General features: G+C 51.9%; 3 protein-coding genes across 3 annotated transcripts; 2 read left to right on the forward strand and 1 right to left on the reverse strand.

The window, feature by feature from the left end:
* Positions 1–398: 398 nt before the first annotated feature.
* On the forward strand, positions 399–3,197 carry PpBr36_09229 (uncharacterized protein; the record flags this gene model as incomplete). The annotated part of the gene is made up of 1 exon (XM_029896351.1): positions 399–3,197. One exon carries the CDS (start codon positions 399–401, stop codon positions 3,195–3,197), a length of 2,799 nt encoding a protein of 932 aa, XP_029744474.1.
* A 4,541-nt stretch (positions 3,198–7,738) lies between these two features.
* PpBr36_09230 (uncharacterized protein) lies at positions 7,739–13,410 on the forward strand (the record flags this gene model as incomplete). Its single annotated transcript, XM_029896352.1, has 4 exons — positions 7,739–7,750; positions 7,831–8,392; positions 8,468–8,960; positions 11,784–13,410. 4 exons carry the CDS (start codon positions 7,739–7,741, stop codon positions 13,408–13,410), a joined length of 2,694 nt encoding a protein of 897 aa, XP_029744748.1.
* Positions 13,411–14,786: 1,376 nt separating this feature from the next.
* Positions 14,787–16,260, reverse strand: PpBr36_09231 (uncharacterized protein; the record flags this gene model as incomplete). The annotated part of the gene is made up of 3 exons (XM_029896353.1): positions 14,787–15,114; positions 15,251–15,899; positions 16,002–16,260. 3 exons carry the CDS (start codon positions 16,258–16,260, stop codon positions 14,787–14,789), a joined length of 1,236 nt encoding a protein of 411 aa, XP_029744570.1.
* Between the last annotated feature and the right edge of the window lie 3,220 nt (positions 16,261–19,480).

Raw genomic sequence — 19,480 nt, forward strand, 5'->3', positions numbered from 1 at the left:
ATCGTCCGCTTCCCGACAGACCCTCGCCCCGACAATTAAGCATTGACGACGACGGCATCGACATGCATGTTGCTGTGACATCTACAAATTTATGAGGTATTCGGAGCCTCCATGTTCAGGTTCTGATTTGCGCCTCTCTACCGGTAGCTTTGGTCAGCAAAGCTGTTACTGTCCAGAGCCGAAGCGACACACGATCATTTTCGGCTGTGTAGCAACTGAGACATCAGTCAGTGGTCAACGCGGTACCACAAACCAATTCCTTGTTTACTTGAGCCTTGCATGTCTTGAGTTGCGACATTGGGGACTAAAGTCTAGCCGTCCGTGCTGGCTGGACGCAAGGGACGGCGTTGTCGATTCACAAACCATTGCATCATAGCCATCACTCAGCCGCATGGGCCATGGCTGCACAAACGGAATCAGGATCAGTCCTCCAGGGACTGGTCAGCGGCGCAACGAAAAGGTTTTCTGAGCTTGCAAAGCGTATACAGATACCACTGACACCGACAAGCCCGCCGGGTCTGATCGAGGCCAACACGGTCGACCCCTGGATCGAGTCGGGCAAATACGCCCTTGGATGGACATTCTTTGCCCTCGCGCTGGTGGGATGCGTTCTGTTCACAAGGGTGTGGCACTTTTGGCAAGACAAGATCCGCCAGGCCATCTACAAACAGGAGATTGAATATCACAATCAACAAACCTATGATCCAAACATGCTCTTCCCCAACACGGCCGAAAATCCACAAACCGGTCGAAGCATGGGCCAGCACTTCTTCCCCGAGGACAGCGCTGGCAAGGAGGAGATGGCCTTTCGGCCCAAGGCACACATGTCTTCGGTCGGCTTTGTCAACGACACCTTGGCACTGTTCAGATGGGTATTTTACCGGCCGATACCAGACATAACGTGGCGCAAGCATCGAATCACATTTTCGTCCTTGGCCGTCCTGGCCGTCGTCTTTGTGGCTCTCGTCTTTGTCACGCTCTACTGCTTCCTACTGCAGCCGCTGTACTGGCAGAGCATCAAATTTGGGTCGCCCCCGGTGGCCGTCAGGGCGGGCATGATCGCCGTGGCCCTCACCCCTTGGATCATAGCCACCAGCATGAAGGCGAATCTGGTCACTTTTGTCACCGGCATCGGGCCAGAGCGCCTCAACGTTTTCCACCGCTGGGCCGGATACCTGACGCTGTTCTTGTCCCTCGTCCACTGCATACCGTTTTACGTGCAGCCTGTCTGGGATGACGGCGGCTTGGAAGTCTTTTCGAGACTCTTTCCCGAAGGAAGCGGTGCCATATACGGAACAGGCATCGCCTGTCTGGTGCCGCTCGCATGGCTGTGCATAGCCTCGCTCCCTTTTATACGCCGCATTGCCTATGAGATATTCGTCATGCTTCACGTCCCCGTCGGCTTGATATACGTCGCCGTGCTGTTCTGGCACACCAAGAATTTTCTTTCGTCTTGGCACTACCTCATCGCCACGCTGGCCATATTTTTCACCTGCTCGATAATGCGCCTGTTCAACCTGAACTGGGCGAAGCCGTGGCGCATGGCCTTCATGGTGGGCGACGAGGCCGCCATCACCCTGATGGCCGAGAACGCCGTCAAGGTCACCATACCGACGCAGATGCGCTGGAAACCCGGCCAGTTTGTGTACCTGCGCATGCCGGGAATCTCGCTCCTGGACAACCACCCCTTCACCATATCCTCGCTGTGCAGCCAGGATTTCCCTTCCGAGTACGGCGAGCAATACCGCGACTGTGTGCTCGTTTTCCGCCCGTACGGCGGCTTTACGAGGCGCGTTCTCGAGACGGCCATCGAGAAGGGTCCGTTCCACACCTACCGTGCCTTTTTAGACGGGCCTTATGGCGGTATGCGCCGGGACCTGGCCGCGTTCGACACCGTCATTCTGATCGCTGGCGGCAGTGGCATCACGGCACTCATGTCGCAGCTGTTGAACCTGATCAAGCGGATGCGTGACGGAAAGGCCATCACCAAGAAGATAGTGGTGGTGTGGGCGTTGAAGAGGCTCGAGGCGATGGACTGGTTCCGCGAGGAGCTGAGGATCTGCCGCGAGGCTGCGCCACCCGAGAGTGTTACGTGCAAGTTCTTCGTCACCAAGGCGGTGCGGCAACAGCCGGGCATCATGGCGGACCCCGGAGGCGACGGGTATTTCGGGGCCACCGGACAACAAAACCATCGGGCACCCCGGCCCCTGAGCAACATGTTCCACGACAAGCTGGACGGCTTCGTCGCCGGTATCGCGTCAAAGAGAAACTCGGCCTTTATCCACGCCGAGGCGATGGGTGACCCAGAAAGGGAGAGGGAGCTGAGGGCCGAGGACGAAGACCGCATCACGGCCCTCCCTCAGCAGAAGTACCTTCAGCCACACAACATCCCGCCACCGCCGCCGCCGAACCCCCCGGCCTCCTTCAAGGACAGGTCGTCAGCCATGAGTGATGCCCTCCGCAAGCTTGAGGGCCGCGACCCCAGCATCGACCAGAACCGCGACGGGGACAAGAAGGAGCCTCTCCCCGTAGACGAAAGCAGGAGGAGCTCGCACCCGGTGGACAAGAAGTCTGCAGACGGCGAGTTTCACTTCACCCCGCCGCAGCGGCTCGACGTGCCCAAGTTTCAGCACGCGCCCCCGGGCTCGGTGGCGCACGCGAGATACTCGCAGCTCTTCCTCACGCCCCCGGGGACCGATGGCAACCCGACCCCCGAGCCGGGCGGCAGCCCACAGCCGGGCAGCAAAGCCGCGTCCTTGGACGGCCCGCGCGCACCAGACCTGGCGCACCTCCGCCCGGGCCTCGCGCACCTGACCATCCCGGAGCAGCCGCAGACCCGACCGGTCCGGCCGACGTCGACCTTTGGCCCGCCGTCCGGGTTCGAGTTTGGCTTCCCCGAAACGCCGACCGAGTTCCAAAAGTCCCTGATGCGGTTCGCCTTCCCCGTCCCTCACCAGATCGACGGCGGCTGGTCCGTCGAGTACGGCCGGCCGGACCTGGGCTACATGCTCAAGAAGTGGGCGACCGGAGGCTCCGACGGAAGAGGCATCCTGGGCCGCAGGACCGCCGTCTTTGTGTGCGGCCCCCCGGCCATGAGGGTCGGGGTCGCCAACACCGTGGCGCGTCTGCAGGCCGAGATCTGGGGAGATGATATGCTGGAGGAGATATACCTGCACACGGAGAATTATGCCCTATGAGGAAAAAAAAAAGAAAAGAAAGAAACAACAGGACCCTAGAACTAATGAGACTTTTTGTCGCCTCGCCCTTGAATAGAACAAGGGCGTGCTTTGAGATACCCCCAAAATAACTTAGGTACTGTACCTTGGACTTATACAAATCTTACATACCTTCCTTACCTATACTATGCTATACTAAACCATGTACATCGTTCTCTTGGGAGAGAACCCCGATTGGGATGGGAGAGATTAAAGGTTCCAGTGTTGGCGTTTCCGGAAGGGTTTACGATCTAAATTGTGTGGTTGTAACTAGCGTTTTCTCTGCAGGTACTTGGAAGCCCGGTGAATACGAAACCACCGAGCCCGTTCCGGTTATGATTTCAAACCCCGCCTTTCGTAAACCTCTCCCTCATATCATGAAACCCCCAGAGACGTCATTTAGCCAACAGTTTCGCTTCAAGGACAGGGCATAACGGCCAACGCAGCAAAGAAAAAAAAAAGCAAAACTCTCTCATAACCAAGAGGCAGGTGTCACAAGTGATCAAGCCCGCAGCCAAGAAGCAAGAAGGGCAAAAAGGGAGAGTTATGACAAGACAAGCGCCCGACGAGATCCACTTTTACGCGGGACGGGAAACTCGCAAAGCTACCGTACTCGGTACTTTTACTGAGTCTGGTTGCTTTTTCTTCCTTTTGCTTTTGTCTCCTTTTCTTTTTTTCCTTTTTTTTCTTTTGCACGTCTGATGGGCTTGACAGTGCGTCTGCGTTGTTGCTGCAAGGGAAGGTCATGTGGGCGGCACAGACAAGGGCCAGCGCAAGCCGCCAACATAAAAAAGTCCCGAGCTCCTGGGGAATAAAGGCAACCATACGGTAAAGAGGATGGGATCAAAGTCTGTGTGCGCGTTAATGCTGACAGCACCTCGTGGGACACGTGCTCTGCAGGGCTGTCAGTTTACTACTTAGTGACAGACTAGCTCTACGTCTGTCTTGCTTTTTTTTTTCCCCTACCCGAATGTGTTGATGATACAAAGGTTTTATTCTGGAGCAGCCTTTTTAGCGGCGGGTGCTAGGTGAGTACAAGCTAATATATCGCTGTAGCCGAGCGGGATACGTGACACGGGCTGGTCAGGTGTGTAACTCAAACTATATGGGTAGTAGCTAGAAACTTTTGGTGTATGTCGGCCAAGGCCTGCTTGATTTCAAGAGAACTTAATTAAACACGTCCAACAGAAGGTCGTATCATGAGACGGCATCGTGTGAGTCGAATAATTGATTGGCAACCAGAGTGTTCAAAAAACCCAACACGACTTTCCGTTTACTTGTACAATAACGCGATCGGCCAATAACGTCATATAATGAGGGGCTGATCTCCAGGCGGCAGCAGGATGCGGGAGCGATCGGCAAGGCTGGGCGGTGCTGGAATGGTCCAGGCCTGGCGACGCTTGAGTAAGGTGGAGTAGTTGGCAAAAGGTCTACAGTCAAGCGTTGGTGACACTCGGACATCGGGAGACGATGGAAGAACTAAAATAAAGAGAAATACCATGATTGAGCATCTGCGTTTGCTTATACGGGACCTGCACCTGCCAAGAGTCGTATGCGGGGTTGGCTGCGCGCAATGTCAAAGAACGTTACCCGTCAAGACAAACAGACGAAACCAACCTTGGGCCGGGCGACAAATGCAAATTGGCGGCGTTTGTGGCTACCCCCAAATCCGCAGTGACAAATGATGGGCGGGTAGGGCTCAGGACCAGAGGCTAATCTTGCCTATGTGCGCAGACAGTCGGGGGCAAGATTACCTTGCCGTAATATTCTAGCCTGGATAAAAACATCAGGTCTCCTTCTCCGTATAACTTCATTTCTCACAAGAGCCGCCAGCCGCCTGCCAGTAGAGGCTAGCCCAACCAATATCGCGCATATCCTTGGAGAGAAATGGTTTTTTTTTTTTTTTTTTTTTTTTTTTTTTTTCCCACAGGGTCACAATCATACGAGGACACGTTGACAGAGCAACAGTATCAAGCATTTGGTATTAAATCCCGATTCGCATCAATACTCACGAGAAGCCCATCCTTGGCAAGAGATCCTAGCTTTCAATAGTCAACTTTGTCGATTTCAAGGTACTGGACGAAATTTAATGCAAGGAGGTTGGCGCGGCAATTTGCATCAATCGGAGCCGAATAATCCAGACAGACAGGACGACGTAGACGTGACGACGTAACGCTTGAGTCTTGGGCCATCATGCGGTCCTCCCCCCTTCCCCCTTCTCTTTGGAATATTCCATGACTGGTCCGCTGCATGCTGCTGCACCACTCAAATCGGAAGACTCACCCGAGTTATAAGATGCGGCCCCCAGCATGGATGTTAAAGCGGAACCGAGCGGAAGGAAAACACCAGTAATTGTAGATCATGCTCGTTTGACTCGCAGCCACTAAGCGCCATGCACCGCAACGCAATGACCACGGTTGGGCACCGATCCGTCGGATTTGATGACCGGCCCAGACCTGGGACTAAAAAATTGGGTGTTGTGTTCTTCTGTACTTTCGTGGAAGAGTGCTGTGAATCAAGTTTGTCGGAAAATCCTTTTGCAAAGTTGCCACCCAAACCAGAGACGGCGACTTGGAAAAATGAAATATCCGCAAACCAGGTCACTGGAATTGCCACTAAGAAAAAGAAAGTGCATGTTGGGGCCGAATGGTCGGTCGGCCGCTTAGAATGACTGACTGAATAGTCGCCTTCATGGGTAGTTCGCATTTATCAAAGTCCCTCGTCCGAGCAAGGATTGTCACAGACAACAGGCTGGGGATGGAGCTAAGTAGTCCGATAAACACGGGCGTGCCCTTATGTTGTGATCGACCTAAAGCTTCCAGGAGCTTTGCAGTCAGTATCTCCCTCTTTGTCTTGCCAAGCCTTCATTTAGTCAGGTAAGTCCTGCGTCGGCAGCCCTTCTGATACATTCATAACTTCGACGATGGTAGCTTGACAAGCTTGATTTAAATACCTGACTACCGTCAACGATGGGATGGCAAACACTGGTTTCGCCTTCGCCTTCAGGGAGGGGGGGGGGGGGGGGGGNNGGGGTTCCTTTTTTTGTTTTACAATGGAGTAAAGTTCTTGCAAAAATACCGTGCATTCTTTATGCAACCTCTGAAAGTAACACTGTGACCTCCTGTACACTCTCCTGACTTCAACCAGCTGTAAAAACTTCCCCTCAATGTGCGCGAAATCCATAGCTCCAGCTGGCTGAGGGGTCGATGCCCAACTGGTGCAAGTCTTGGCGCAGACCCCTTTTGCGGAATTAGGCGGACACCCGACGCCCTTTCTACTGTACGGAGTAAATTGGCTTGTACCAGTACGTTGTGCTACTGCCCGGTCAGGGCCGCGACAGGCCAGACCTGGGTTTGAGACCCACCTCTCCAACTCGGCGGCCGCTGTGCCCAGTGGCTGGCCCTGAAAAATGTGCTGACAGCACGGCAGGCGGCAAGGAATGGCTGGGGGTTAGTTGCCTTACCGTCTATTACCTTACCCGAGCAATTGAGGCTTGCCGCACCAGGCACAGCACACGTAAATCCTCTCCCTCCCTCCCTTCTCCCTTTTCTCATTCCAGAACCCACTCTTCTTCCTCCTGCTTGAGCAAACGCATTCAAACAACGCCGCAGCATCTGATTGATCAAAAGATCAAAAGCGGACGTGAGGGACAACGCACCGATTTTTTTTTGTTCTTTCTTGTTTCCTAGCTGGCCTTGTCCGAAAAGCAAGGCCCTAAAGGTTCGTTCACTGAGCTGGTTTTTCCTTTTCCATCCCGTCTAAGCCCCCAGCAGCAAAGAGCGGTCTGGTCTGATGTATCGTTGACGCTTTGTCACCGCCTGCCTCAACTTCCCGCATCGCTTTTCTTCCTTCCTCCTCCACCACCACCACACCACGACACTGCCTCTGTAGCCAAAACCACGGTCGGGGCCGAAACTCGATCTCGAATCTTTGCACCTCGTTACCACTCTTTCAGTATTGAAGTCTAATTTGGGTCACTTCAACGTACAGTTTTCCATCAAACCCACGATCACACGGTCAAGGTGAGCCTTTTCTTTTTTTTTTTTTTTGCAGCACACAATCAATCACACCCAGCCTCCCTCTTGGTATCTAAACCGCACCTTCCGTGCATCGTCTCTCTTTCCTGGCTTCGACTCCCTATACTGTCGGTAGTTTTTGGCTTCTGATTTGCCAACTCAACACCCACCCGTTGGCAATCAAAGATACGATACTACCTGTAGGCACGAGGGATCCTACCTCGACTGAGGCATCCCCGCCGACCCCAACCATTTTCTATTTTCACCTCATGCTTTCGCCCCTCTGAATTGATACCTCAACTTTGCTTCTTGCACACCATCATACTCCACGACCACAACGTCGACCAGACCGACGTCACTTGTCCAGAAGACTCTGCTAACCAAACCATTGAACATTCAACAGACTTCGAGGTCTAGTCAGCCCCAGTCTTTAGCCTCAGGTCACTATTCACGACCGCACTTTTTGTTCCATTCTTTGCCCGATCGAGTGGAAAACCGACCGCCAAAATGACGACAATGGTAAGTTAAAAACGTTGGATTCTTTGCCTTGTTCTGATGGATCTGATGAAGAAACCTAACGTCTCGTCTGCACCTGGTAGGATCTTCGTGTCGGTAATAAATACCGCATCGGCCGCAAGATTGGTTCCGGATCTTTCGGTGACATCTACCTCGGTACCAACATCATCTCGGGCGAAGAAATCGCCATCAAGCTCGAGAGCGTCAAGGCAAAGCACCCCCAGCTCGAGTACGAGGCCCGAGTCTACAAGTCGCTCGCAGGTGGTGTTGGCATTCCATTTGTCCGCTGGTTCGGTACCGAATGCGACTACAACGCCATGGTTCTCGATCTCCTGGGACCCAGCTTGGAAGATCTCTTCAACTTCTGCAACCGCAAGTTCTCATTGAAGACAGTTTTGCTACTCGCCGACCAACTCATCTCTCGTATCGAGTATATCCACGCCAAGTCGTTTATTCACCGTGATATCAAGCCCGACAACTTTCTGATGGGCATCGGCAAGCGCGGTAACCAAGTCAACGTTATCGATTTTGGTCTCGCCAAGAAGTACCGTGACCCCAAGACTCACTTTCACATCCCTTACAGGGAGAACAAGAACCTTACTGGAACTGCCCGTTATGCATCTATCAACACCCACTTGGGTGTCGGTATGTTCAACCTTGTGAAATTACATGTTGGCCCCAATTTTGCCTCTAATACTGACAATCCTCGTCTTTTTCTAGAGCAATCTCGCCGTGATGACATGGAGTCCCTCGGCTATGTCATGCTTTACTTCTGCCGTGGCTCTCTCCCCTGGCAAGGTCTGAAGGCAGCGACCAAGAAGCAGAAGTATGACAGGATCATGGAGAAGAAGATGACCACTCCCACCGAGGTTCTCTGCCGCGGATTCCCCAACGAGTTCGCCATCTACTTGAACTACACCCGTTCTCTGCGCTTCGACGACAAGCCCGACTACAGCTATCTTCGCAAGATTTTCCGTGATCTGTTTGTCCGTGAGGGATTCCAGTACGACTACGTTTTCGACTGGACTGTGTACAAGTACCAGAAGAACGCTCAGGCAATTCGCCAGGGTGAGGATAAGCAGGCCCGTGAGGACCCGTCCCAACAGGCCCAGGCGGGCACTGCTGCTCAATCCAGCCGCCCTCGCAACAAGAACCTGATTCCCGGCGAGGATACCCCCAACACCAGAGGTGCCGTCGGCGGCAGCGACAGGATGTGAGTGTTTAGTAAAGCCCAGTTACAAATCATTCCTTGTAAGGAATCATTTTCCTTCGAGTTTGGTGCGGATACCACAACGCTGGCCGGAGGAAAATGCTGACACGGTTACTGACGTTCAGCGCTCGATGAATAGGCTGCGTTCGGCTTACAAGAACGCTGAATCTGCCTACCGACCGAAGTGAAACAAGGTCCAGTCAGCACACGAAACCTTCTGGACTTGTTAATCGTTGAGTTTGGGAGTATAACGTCGAGGGCTACTTTTGAGCAGCACCACGTGCGTGTTGTATGCCATCTTTGTTTTCGCCGCAATCAGTCTCAGTCTCGCCTATCAACCCGGAAACCAAGACACATTACTAGATTACCACCGCCTAGTAATATGTGCAATGAGTCGATCGGGTCAGGGGTGAGCATGACCATGGAAGGCAACCACGAACCCCACTCAACCACGACGCGGAGTAACAACTGTTATTTTCAATTTCTTTTTTCTTCTGTCGGCCGCATTTCAGCTTTTCCTTCACCATTGCTCGATCAGTTCTCGGTAAAACAGCTCTTAGCAGTGAGCGTATGGCAACTACGCCATTCGCTTCTGCAAGTGGGCGGCGACCCGCGACTGGTGGAACGGCACGCCCGATGGCATCGGAGGGTTTTGATGTGAACCGACGGACTTCTTGTTGCCGAATTGTGCGGATGAAATTTGCAACACATCGGCTACAATGCCATTGTGGTGACATCCCCAATGCGTTAGTCATGAGGCGCGTCGCTTCGACGTGCGTCCGGGACGTGACTACGCCAGTGAGGATCATGGTTGCAGCCTATCCTACTCTCCGGTCATCGTGGGCGCCTCATTCCTGTTTATTTCTGATCGTTATCTCCTTGGATTGTTTCCTTTTATTCGAACCAGGAATCTGGGTATCTCTTTCTTCGCTTTGGTGGTTATCGCTTCGGAGCCTGCTTGTGGGGAGGAAATCATGGGGACGAGGAGGTAGTTTCGAGGGTGCAGGCTTCGGGATTCATCACGCATGCAAACGTCAACTTATGAATTGGGCACGGAATTCGACACCCGAACGGCAGGCTAGACCGTATCCTACTTTTGTCAAGCTACAAAGGCGACATTGCAACGGGCGTGTTGGAGAAGATTGGAGGATATTGGCGGCAACACTTGGTTCTTTGCACAGAGGCTCACTTATATGTGTCTTCAGCTCAGGTCAAGTTTTCTTTCTCTCCATTTCCTTGTCATAATATGGTTTTCGGCAGTTGCTACAAGGGTCCACGGCAGTGGAGGCAGCACCAAGTATCTTTTCACTGGCGCGGTGGCCATAGAGGACTTGGGTGGCTCGAGCTATGAAGGGCGTCTCACAAGGACACACCATTCATCTCTTCTGACCTCGGGACGGGATCTTGTGGATAGCTGACGCAACCGGACAAGGCATTGGGCCATTACAAAGCAACAACTAGATAGGTCTTTTAACATTGTGTTTTTCTGTTTCTCCCTGACCAAAAGTATGCGTAAAGTGAATTTAAGCCAAGGGTGGAATTTGTTGATTCGTGCTGAATAGATTATCTGGGACTTGGGAACATTCAAAAGGCCTTGAGGCAGAAGTGGGCATAGAAGCCGAGCTTCATTAGGCGTATGTTGACAAGCGAGAGGGGCATATGTCAAGGCATGTTTTGTTGGTTGAGGTTGGGGATCGGGAGGGGAAGCGGAGGCCTCAAGCGTTCTCTGGGTTTCTTTCCCGGCTTTCGAGGCAAAGTACTTTATTGGTAAGTACGTGCAAGAGCTTATGTTCACGTAGAATTTGCCTACAGCAAAGAGGGAGCTCTACGTATGTAAGCAAGGTGGAATCATCCATGTGATGTCTAGACTAGTGGATGATGGGTGTCTCGACAGCCTGACCTTGTTGCCAAACCTACCGATGAAGACGAAAAGGTTAGGTGGGTGCCTTGAGTACGTAGATAAGTACTTAAATCTTACGTCTGATATTAAAAGATATTATAATCAGCTTAGTATGTAGAGGGATATTATTACTTGTATTAGTTTTCATTATTTTAAAGTTATCAAGAAGTTGAGGAGTAAATACTTAACCAGGAACCTAGTCTGCCCGTTGCCTGGTTCAAGCGGGTCCACCTTGGAGCACTACTGTACGTCACTTTTCCTAGAGTACTTCACCCCCAGCTTTTACCATCAATCAAACCAAACCCCCTACGTACCAGCCGCAGAATCGGCGGGGTGAATCCTCCAACCAGCGTCAGCCGCTGGATCCCTTCAGCTGCCCGTACCAATCATTTTTCTACTTGACAAGCTGATTGATTGTTTCATTAACCTTGGCTAGAGATACCTTGTCCTGTCCTGTCCTCCACGCTGGCTGCAGAGCGGGACGCTGCACCTAAAAGTCCACTTCGCCGGGTACCTACGTCGCTGCGCTACCTTGTCCACCGCAAACATGTCAGGCAAGTCGACACGGAAGCAGGCAGCACATGGACTCGACGACATCTCGGTGCAGCATCCTAAGATGATGATGATGGGCGGTAAGAAGACGAAGCTGGATCTGCTGATCCTGAGCTTCAACGCCGCCAAAAAGATGGTCGACTCAACCGTCTTTGCGCACCATCTTGAGACGGCACTGGTGACCAATGCTACGTCGCTGCCAGAGGTGGTTGTTTTGTAGGTTTTTCATGTCTTTTTTTCTTGATTTGGAGTTTTCCCGGACTCATATGCCATGGCCGCGGTGAACAAGAAAGGACAATCGTACCCGGAGAGAGTTGGACCGCTGACTCTTGAGAAACAACCAATGTCTTTCTTTTTCATCCTGCTGGCTATAGCTCCCTTCAAGAGATATCCCCATTGAGCTATGCGTTCATCGGGGGTCCCTTGTTGGCCCCGTTCCTCTCGCGATACGAAGAGGCGCTCAACATAGCAGCCGTCAAGATCAAATCCACCCCCTCGACCCCCGCCACGCCGGCATCTGCCACCGTCGAAGACGATCGCAACGATGCAGCCTCGCCGGCCCCGGACGCGGAGGAAGAGCAGCAGTCGCCCTTGCTGAGCCCGCCGTGGAGAAAAGCCCGCCGAGCGCGGGGGCCCTACACGCTCGTAAAGCAGCACAATGTCGGTATGACCGCCATCATGCTCTTTGCGCTGCAGCCGTCGACCATCTCGAGCGTCGAGCTGGCAGAGGTTGGGTTTGGCACGCTCGACATGGGCAACAAGGGCGCCGTGGCTGTCCGTTGCATCTTCACCCCGCGCGGCAGCTCCTCGGCCGGCAGCGGCGACGGCGCCTTTACGCAGCTCACGCTGGTGGCCACGCACCTCGCGCCCATGGAGTGGAATCTTAAGAGGAGGCACGCCAACTGGCAGAGCATCTGCTCGGCGCTCTTGTTTGGCGACCCTGTGGCTACGATCAAAGAGGTTGCTAGGCCCGAGGACCAGGACGTGGTGTCGGGTCTACTGAGGCGGCGTTCCACCGGCAGGGTCTCTGACAGCGCAGCGAGCCCGGCGCCGACGGCCGAGGAGGAGGCCGAAGCTGAGGCGTTGCTGCGGGAGGCTGAGGAGCAAGATCGGGTCCTGGCGGGCCACATGCGCGAGGCGCTGCGCGACATGACCATCTTTAGGCCCGGCAGCCATGTGTTTGTCGCTGGAGACCTGAACTACCGCACGTCGGACAAGTCCCCCAAGAAGGAAGACAGGTTTCCGAGCTTCGATCCCGATTCTCCCGATCACTGGCCCACGCTCCTGGAGAGAGATCAACTTAACAAGGAGAAGGCGGCGGGCAGGGTGCTCCGCTGCTTCACCGAAGAGGACATTTCCTTCCCACCGACGTACAAGTACGACGTGCTGCACTCGACAGACGGCGCAATCAACGAAGTTGAAGCCAGGGAGGCCATGGAGCGCGGGGAGGGCGATCTGGTCGTGCCGTACCGCTTTGCTAAGCACAGGTGGCCGAGCTGGACCGATCGGGTGCTGTACATGGAAGTGCCCGAGTTTGCCAAGCACGACGGCCAAGGCGAGGAGGACCACCACACATTTGAGGTCCGCGCGTACACCTCCATGCCGCTGATGCGGTCCTCGGACCATCAACCCGTGTTTCTGCGCCTCGATGTACCCATCCTGACGCCCACGGAGTTGGGCAGGGAAGTGGCCAAGGCCAAGGGCGTGGCCGGCCAGGTGCTGGACTCGTCGCGAGAAGATGGAAAAGTCGGAGGAGGCGCAGCAGGGGGCAAAGATGGAAGCTCCGACAGCGGCGACTCGGCAGCGCAGGACCAAGACGTGCGCATCCGCCTCCCATACCCGCTCGACATACACGCCACGGCGCGCCGCCAAGTAGCCAGGTCCCGCGAGTTTGTGTCGGGCTGGACCATGCTGCTGTGGTGCACCAAGGAGGGCGCGGCCGCGCTCGGTTCGCTGGCCGTGTTGACCCTGGGCACGTACTGGCTGTACCAAGTGCTCTAGAGGAGGAGGTCGGCTGCCTTTATCGCCTCTGCCGTCGCAGGGTGGCTCTCCAAGTGTTGGTGTTGGTGCTGGTGCTGGACTAGCTAAATCCTCGCATTTTTTTGGAGCATTTGTCGGCTGTGCCTTTTTTTGTCGACTCTGTCTACGTTATGGTGGTGGTATCACTCCATGTTTTTTTTTTTTTTTTTTCCTGCGCTGATTTGAGGTTCCATGATTACTACGACGAGTATGGAGTATGGCGTTTTGTTGTGGTACGGTCTCTCTATGGCATATGGCATGTGGCACGCCTGAAGGGCATTTTTATGCATTCTGATCATGTTTTTGTTTTTGTTAAGCTGCCCTGCTTGTTGTGTTGCATTTTTTCTCGTCCAAGATTTGGTACAATGGTCATGATTCTTCTGCCATGGAAGTAATGAAGTCGTCCCAATAGTCTATGGAAGGGGCTTCGCGGTGCCCTGGAACAGAGGTTTACGTTTGCTCAGAAGACGCAACCGAAAGGGAATCAGGCACAAAACGTAGATTTTGTTCACAGAGCTCGAAAATTCACCAGAATAATCATGAATGGGAACCTTCGTTGGAGTGATTTGGTATCAAAGATGAGGTACATCGCGGGGGACATCTCACCAGTACAAAACAGTCCCTGCTCGCAAGGAGTATTTGACAAAGACGAGTAAAACCACTCGACCGCTTTGATTTCTTGATGAATTCCAGTTCCAATGCTCAAGGCTTCGCCGGGAAATGAATTCAAGCAGGACCGAGGCCGTTCCAAGAATAAGTTGGAGTCCTTCAAGTTCAAAACTCCCCTCTCCCCCCCTTTTTTGGATATCTCCCGGTTTTGCCCTGAAGTATGCTTGCCATGTGAGGTATGCCTTTGAGAAAAATTCTGGTGCGCTTGAACACATAACAATGGGGGGATGCCAGTTATTTACATGATGCTTTCATGAAAGAAACAAAGGGAAAGAGAGAAATAAAAAAAAAACGGAAAGAACAAAGATTTTGCAGATATGATGGGATGGTGGTTCGAATAAAAACAAAAGGTCATTATCTTTGGCATGACACATTTCTCAGATAAAGGAGGAAGAAACCATGAAAAAAAAAGAAAAAAAAATCAACCTGTGATAGTATCAATCGGGAATGTACAGGTAGGGGTTTGTTCGCAGAACAAGAAGTAAATGCCTAGGTAGTAATCTTGGGTAGAGCTTCGACTGTTCGTAAGAGGCAGGGACAGCAGAAAAAAAAAAAAAAAGGGAGAACAGAAAGCGAGCGCCACAATGAGACAGTATTAATACAGCTATTTGAGTTTTGTGCAGATGAACCTCTTTTTTTTTGTGCTTTGTTTTTCTTTTTTTTTTTTTTGTTTCCGGTTCGGCTTCTTCTCAAAAGTCCCTAAAGTATTGGTCGTACTTTTGAGCCATCTCGTCCGTGTAAGGATCCTTGCCGACGTCCTCTTCGGGGTAAATGTCGAAGCATTGGGCGTCGCCTGGGTACCTGATTGGTGGCAGGATGGGCCCCGGGAACTTGCGGCTGTAGATGGCGTCCCAGTCGACGCCCTCGAAGAAGGGGTGCTCCTTTACCCGCGCCGCTCCGCCGCTGATGTTACCGAGCCGGCGGGAGCGGTCGACGGTGCAGAACTGCCGGATGATGTCCTGGGCGTTGGGAGAGATGGGCGGGTCTTGCGGGAAGACGACGGGCTTTTCGACGATTCTGTTGTTCGGGGGGAAAAGGGAAGGGAAAACATGTTAGTTTAAGGGGGCGGAACCGCTCACAGTACAAACAAGCGACGGAACAAGGAAAAAAAAAAAAAAAAAAAAAAAGAGCATCCATATAAAAGATGACGTACTGCTTGTAGATCTCTATTGGGTTCTGGTGCCAGAAGGGCGGGTACCCGGTAAGAAACTCGTAAATCAGAATCCCCAGCGCCCACCAGTCCACGGCCGTCGTGTGACCCTTGTTATGGATAACCTCGGGAGCCAGGTACTCTGGGGTGCCGCACAAGGTGTAGGTCTCCTTGGTGCCGCTGTTGTCGCCGTCCCTCCTGCCGCCCAGCCTCTTGGCGAAGCCAAAGTCGACGAGCTTGATGTGGCCCTGGGCGTCCAGCAGCAGGTTCTCGGGCTTGAGATCGCGGTAGGCGACGCCGTCCTGGGCCTCGTGCAGGTACTCTAGCACCAGGACGATCTCGGCGGCGTAGAAGCGGGCCATGTCCTCATCGAAGCGACGGTACTTGCGCAGATACGAAAAGAGCTCGCCGCCGGGGACGTAGTCGAGCACGATGTAGAGGAAGTCGTGGTCGGAGAAGGAGGCGAGCATGTTTGTTATGAAGGGGAAGCCCGAGACGTCGGAGAGGATGGCGCGCTCGTGTCGCACATGGTCGATCTGCTTGAGCTTGACCACCTCGGATTTGCGCAGGATCTTGAGCGCAAATACTTGGTTGCGCTCCGCTTCGTTCTGCGGGTCCGATGGGCGGACAAGGCAGACTCGTGCAAATGTTCCTGCGAGGCGGTCGACGGCATGTTGTTGTTAGTGGGATGGGACCAAACGCTTGACTTGCATCTTGTTTGGTGTAGAGAAAACAAATCATATGAATATCTCACCTGTTCCCAACGTCCGGACCTTTTTGAAGTCGCTCAGCTGGAGCTTTCTATGTTGCGATTGGGCCGACTCCGCATCGGACTTGAGGTCGCCTTGCGGCGCATTCCGGCCGGCTCGGTTGCCGTCGTTTGGAATCATCGATCCATGGCCTGCTCCTGTGCTGCTGCTGTTGTTGCCGCCGCCATTTTCGTATGATGTCGCCGGTGGGACTCCAACCATGGAAGGAATCATGCCCGACGAATGCGCCAGAGCAGCGGCCATGGCCGATTAAGTTTTTGTGCAGTACCTGATGCTTTTATTTTTATTTTTTTTATTTTTTTTTTTTTTTCTCTCTCTGTCTCTCTCTTTCGAGCCGGCTTCAGGGCCGGGGGCAAGGCGTTGTGTGCGGGGCTGGGAACCACGTAAACTCTATCCCCTCCCCCCTTGCGCCAATCGTAGCTCCTTGCGACTCTCTGGTTCGCCGTTCAAAAAGGCAAAACAAAAAATAAAAATAAAAAAAGAGTAAAGGACAAAGGGGACCTGAGTGAGCCCCGAGGATGCGGTTACGTGCAGCGCTGGCTGGTTGGGAGGCGGATCGGGGCGAGATTGAGTTGCGGTTGACTCGCAGATATTGGGATGACGGCTGCCGTGTTGAGGCAGTTTGCTGGTTCGAGCAAGGAAGTGGATATGTAGGTGAAGCAGGTGAGTGAATACAAAGTGAATAAATGAATAAATGAATACAAAAAGATAGCGCGGTGGTTGGCGGCTTTAGAGAGCGATTTGATAACGCAAGTACCTGGTAGCGAGGTACCAAGGCAAGTTAAGGTAGATAGTAGATGTAGTAACGATTTGGCGCCAATCAGGTTTGGACAGGGCCCAAAAGGAGCTACATCAAGTTCCCCTGGTGGTTGTTGGTTTTTTTGTCAGTTGTAGGATATGAGAGAGATTGGAGTTGCTTTGCGTCTAGAATTACTACCAGAGCTCGAAAATAAATGTTGCATCGATTTGACTGACGAAGAGAAAGGAGGGCTGCCAATTTGATCGATTGAACCAGGGGGTTGTGGTTCTCAATTGCCCAAAACCCAAAAAAAAAAACCCAGTCCAGCCAGTTTTGCCCTACCTGGGCTATGATGTTATATGCCTGCTTGGGCGACCGGGGGGGTGTGGGTGGAGAGGCACTCGGGGAGTGGGATATGGGATCTTTTGGTGGATGTGAATGGACGGATCAATCATCAATCAGTGAATGGGCTGGCTTGTCGTGTCTGGGGGGGTCGTGCTCCAGTCCAGCTGCGGGGATGATGTCTGTCTGTCCGCATGTCACTTTTGGGTTCCCGGCTTTCGGTCAGTGGATCGGGAATGCCCGCTGCATCCTTCAAGGGTGATTATGGTAGTAGGTAGGTATATAATTCCAGTCAGTACTGGGTGTACCATAAAGTAGAGTAGATAAAACAAACAAGATGAGGAGGAATTAATTGAACAGCTCCCTATAAATAGGTACCTAGGTAATTATGACCTATATATGTAGGCAAGCTTGTGCAAAGTCGGTGGCATCTGAAAGCTAATAATTCAAAAACATATATATATATAAAAAAAAAAAAAAAAAAAAAAAAAAAAAACGGATGACGATTGAAGATAAATCGGGCTCCAGTTCTTTTTGTCATGGAGGTACCTACAAGTATGAGACTAAAGATCACATACAGTAAGTACTGTAATCCAATGATCAATCAATCAAATTAATTCCCTTTGGCAGACTCGGCAAGGTCGGCGCAAAACAAATCGGATCCAACCTAACTCGACGCCCCTTTCTCCGGGCTGATTGGTTTTGATTAAAAGCTACCTCAAAGCCTCGTTAGAACTTGATAGCACATGTGCAGGTTAATGTCCATGAGACCTATGTTGTGTTTTCGGTTTACCAGGTTTGAAGTCGACCACAAACATATTTGCTACCTTGCAGTTCTCAGTTGGTGCAAGACCGGTTATTAGTATTTTATTAATAGAAGAGCAAAACACATAGCCAGTCTCTCTCCTTTTTTTTTCTCTCTCCTCCGGCACGAGTGGTTTGATACCCGTGACGAAGGCGATCGCTTGACTCTAGCTTGGTTTGACCCATTTGCGAGCTGGTCCCTGCTCTGTTCATCCTTTCTTGTCTTTTCTTTTTCATTTTTTTTTCTTCTGCCTTTCTCCCTGATTCGCCCTTTTATTACTATCTTTCTTTCTTTTTTTTTTTTTTTTTTAATATTCCATCAAAACAATAATTATCTCTCCGGCACACACAAACGTCTCAAAATTTCCATCACCGGGCCACATATTCCGATTGTATAAGTAATAATTGTTGTAGTAGTCCTAATCTTTCCATGCACGCACTCTGTCAGAGTGCCCCAACCTGAGCCCTTTCTCTCTCTCTCTCTCTCTCTCGGTATTCATATCATGCCACTATTGTAATGTTGTGCAACAAACTCAACGCTGCAGAGTTGAATTTCCCGTGATCCGCATCTTTTCCCCAGAGTTGATTTACTGAACCGATCTTGTAGTTTTGGGTTCAGGTGCTCGAATCGCGGGTCACCTGCTTTGAGTGTCTCTTTTCCTTAGCGTTCCGAGTTCCGGGGTCCCAGTCTTACATCATGTCAGGCGGGATGATGGTTGGACGGATGACTGGCGGACAGTGCGGTGCATATGGATGACAAACCAAACAGCGACACTGACAAGTTGCCCGGCTGAAGCAGCCCTCTGCGCCAGAGGTGGTTACAGTGCTATTACTTGTACTTGTAGTAATGTAGTTCGGTGCCTATGACGTCGCGTAAGGGTCCGCACAAACATCCAATCCTAATGTGACGGCTCTCCCAAGTCAACCTAATGCCTGCTAACGGCCTACTGTCGGATATTAATTCACGCCAGATATGCCAAGTGCCTGAAACACACAAGGTCCAATTTTCATATACGCCCTTGATCTTCGGGAGAGATTCCCTTTTAACTATAGACCGGACTTGACTTTTTTTTTTTTTTTTTTTTTTTGCGAAATGAACGGGAATTTGGGGCTGTAACACTTACTATAACCGCAAAAAAGAAGTTTCACTTTGTTTTGCAAGGGGAACTAGAGGATCTGAGGCTATGCTTGGAGCGGCTACTGCCCGAGGCTGTTCCTCGCTGATCTATCATGATCATCTTACCGGCCTTCTAAGGTTAGACCTAGGGCAGCATCCAAGTCGCTATTTTATGGCGGCCCATTTGAGACATTCCTTGTGAATGTTCTGCCTGCCCAAGATACTATTTCTACCTTGTGCATTCTTTCTTTATCAGCTTGGAAGATCAGCGAACTTTGTCTTAAATCTCAAGGCTTTTAGAGAATTGACTTTGATCAGGCGAGGCAGCCTGATAGAGTGCTGTGTTGTGCACAAGTAACTTGACTGTTACTAGCGTATCAAGCTGTGCGGACAAGGCACGGCAGCTACAATCATCAACAGAGGTTGACATGGATGAGATAAACCCTTTTTTTTTTTTTTTT

The sequence above is a fragment of the Pyricularia pennisetigena genome (genome assembly GCF_004337985.1).
Source record: "Pyricularia pennisetigena strain Br36 chromosome 7 map unlocalized Pyricularia_pennisetigena_Br36_Scf_8, whole genome shotgun sequence".
Lineage (NCBI taxonomy): Eukaryota > Fungi > Ascomycota > Sordariomycetes > Magnaporthales > Pyriculariaceae > Pyricularia > Pyricularia pennisetigena.